We start from the raw sequence: 1,755 nt of genomic DNA on the forward strand, positions 1-1,755 counted from the left end.
TTTTTTTTTTTTTTTTTTGAGATAGTGTCTATGTAGCTCAGGCTAGCTTCAAATTAATAATCCTCCTGCCTTTACTTTCCAAGAGCTGTAATTACACATGTATACTATCATGCCCAGCTACACAGATCCTTAACATATATTAGTTGATTCTAAATTCCCAAGAAAGGGCTGGAAAGATGGCTTCGCAGTTAAGAGCATCGGCTGCTCTTCCAGAGGACCCTGCTTCAAGTCCCAGCACCCACATGGCAGCTCACAACTGTCTGTAACTCCAGTTCCAGGGGATCTGACACCTTCTTCTGGCCTCCTGGGAAACCAGGCATGTTCATGGTACACAGATGTACACGCAGGGAAAACATCCACACAGAAAAATATCTTAATTGAAACTAAACTTCCGAGGACTGCAAGTGTGCTCTAGCCAAGTGATGGCTCACTGTGAATGTGCAATACAAAGTGATACAAACAAGTTACCTACCCTTTCTCGGAGTCTGGAGTCGTACTTCACTGCCATGTCTTTGCAAAATCTGCTTTTCTCCAAAATGCCATGCATGGTCTGAAAAGCGAAAGACAAAGACAAGTGTCTGTTTGTTTCATTTTTTTATAATGATGGGTCACCATGAAGTTTCCAAAGCATGCCATTCCATTTTTTTTTCTTTTTAATTATTAGCAATAGTTTTGCTGTACAAAAAGCTGCTTCTCTGTCCAGGGCTGCAGCTCAGTGGCAGAGCACCTGCCCAGCACACAGGACGCCCAGGGTTTGTGGCTTCTCTTCATACCTAACTCTGGTATTTACTACTATGTATGTCTAGTCCAGTTCAGACCACCACCTGCTTTTATAAATAAAATTAGCACCCAGACACATTGCTCTCCCTTGGTTATGCAGAGAGAGGTCATATTAGACCAGAGTAAGAGTAGATAAAAGCAGATTAATTAGGAGGCAGCTCTCAGCCGGGGTTCAGCGATCTCACAGGCAGAAGTCAGTGAGTTCACACATCCAGCCCAAAGCAAGGGGGGACTTACAAAGCTCAGGCGAGGAGTGATGACTGGCAGCTAGGAGCTGGGACTATGTTCACACACGGTCAGAGACTGAGCCCCTGGGCGGGCACTCGTGGGTGGGTGGAGACTAGGAGTGATGACTTGTTAGCACGGAATTGTCTCTGCAGGCCGCGTTGGGGTAAGGAGGGCAGACCGGGTTGCACAGCTTGTGCAGGGATGAGCCGGGGTTCCGGCCTAACAGACTCACTGAGAAGCTCTGCGCGGCTGCACTCGTACCGTGCCCGTGTGAACAGAAATGAACGGCTGTCACAGACACCAGAGACTGACAAACCTGCACTACTTATTATCTTACAGAAAAGCTGTGTTAGCCTTCCCCCGTGGCTTCTTATGTGTGTGTACACATGCATGTATGCGCACACATGTATGTGCATTTATGCTACTGCCCTCCTGGAGGCCCTAAGCTGACCTGGAATGTGTTCCTGGCTCTCTCTCCCTGCTTCACTTATTGAGGCAAAGTCTCTTGTTAAACCTGAGGCTCACCAGTTCTGGCTTGTTCCAGGGGTCTCTTCTCCCAATTGCTGGGATTTCTGGTGGCTAGTGCATGTGCCCATCTGGGTTCCCCCCGCATGTGATGTGGTTTTGTTCTTTTCTGTTTAGTATTTTTAGTGTGTGTAGTGGCTATTCCTGGTTGTCAACTTGACTATATTTGAAATGAACTACAATCCAGAATTGGAAGGCTCACCAGTGAACCTAATCTGGAGA

The 1,755-nt window shown here is 46.9% G+C and overlaps 1 protein-coding gene across 2 annotated transcripts in view; it reads right to left on the bottom strand.

Annotated features, from left to right (window-relative positions):
• The window catches only part of Tigar (TP53 induced glycolysis regulatory phosphatase), a 22,714-nt gene that overhangs the window by 5,630 nt on the left and 15,329 nt on the right, over positions 1–1,755 (bottom strand). For both annotated transcript variants that reach the window (XM_029535686.1, XM_021191497.2), the window contains exon 4: positions 473–550. In XM_029535686.1, the coding sequence (XP_029391546.1) occupies positions 473–550 (78 nt within the window). The remainder of the gene's footprint in view (positions 1–472; positions 551–1,755) is intronic.

Source organism: Mus pahari, chromosome 2, assembly GCF_900095145.1.
Source record: "Mus pahari chromosome 2, PAHARI_EIJ_v1.1, whole genome shotgun sequence".
In the NCBI taxonomy this organism is placed as follows: Eukaryota; Metazoa; Chordata; class Mammalia; order Rodentia; family Muridae; genus Mus; species Mus pahari.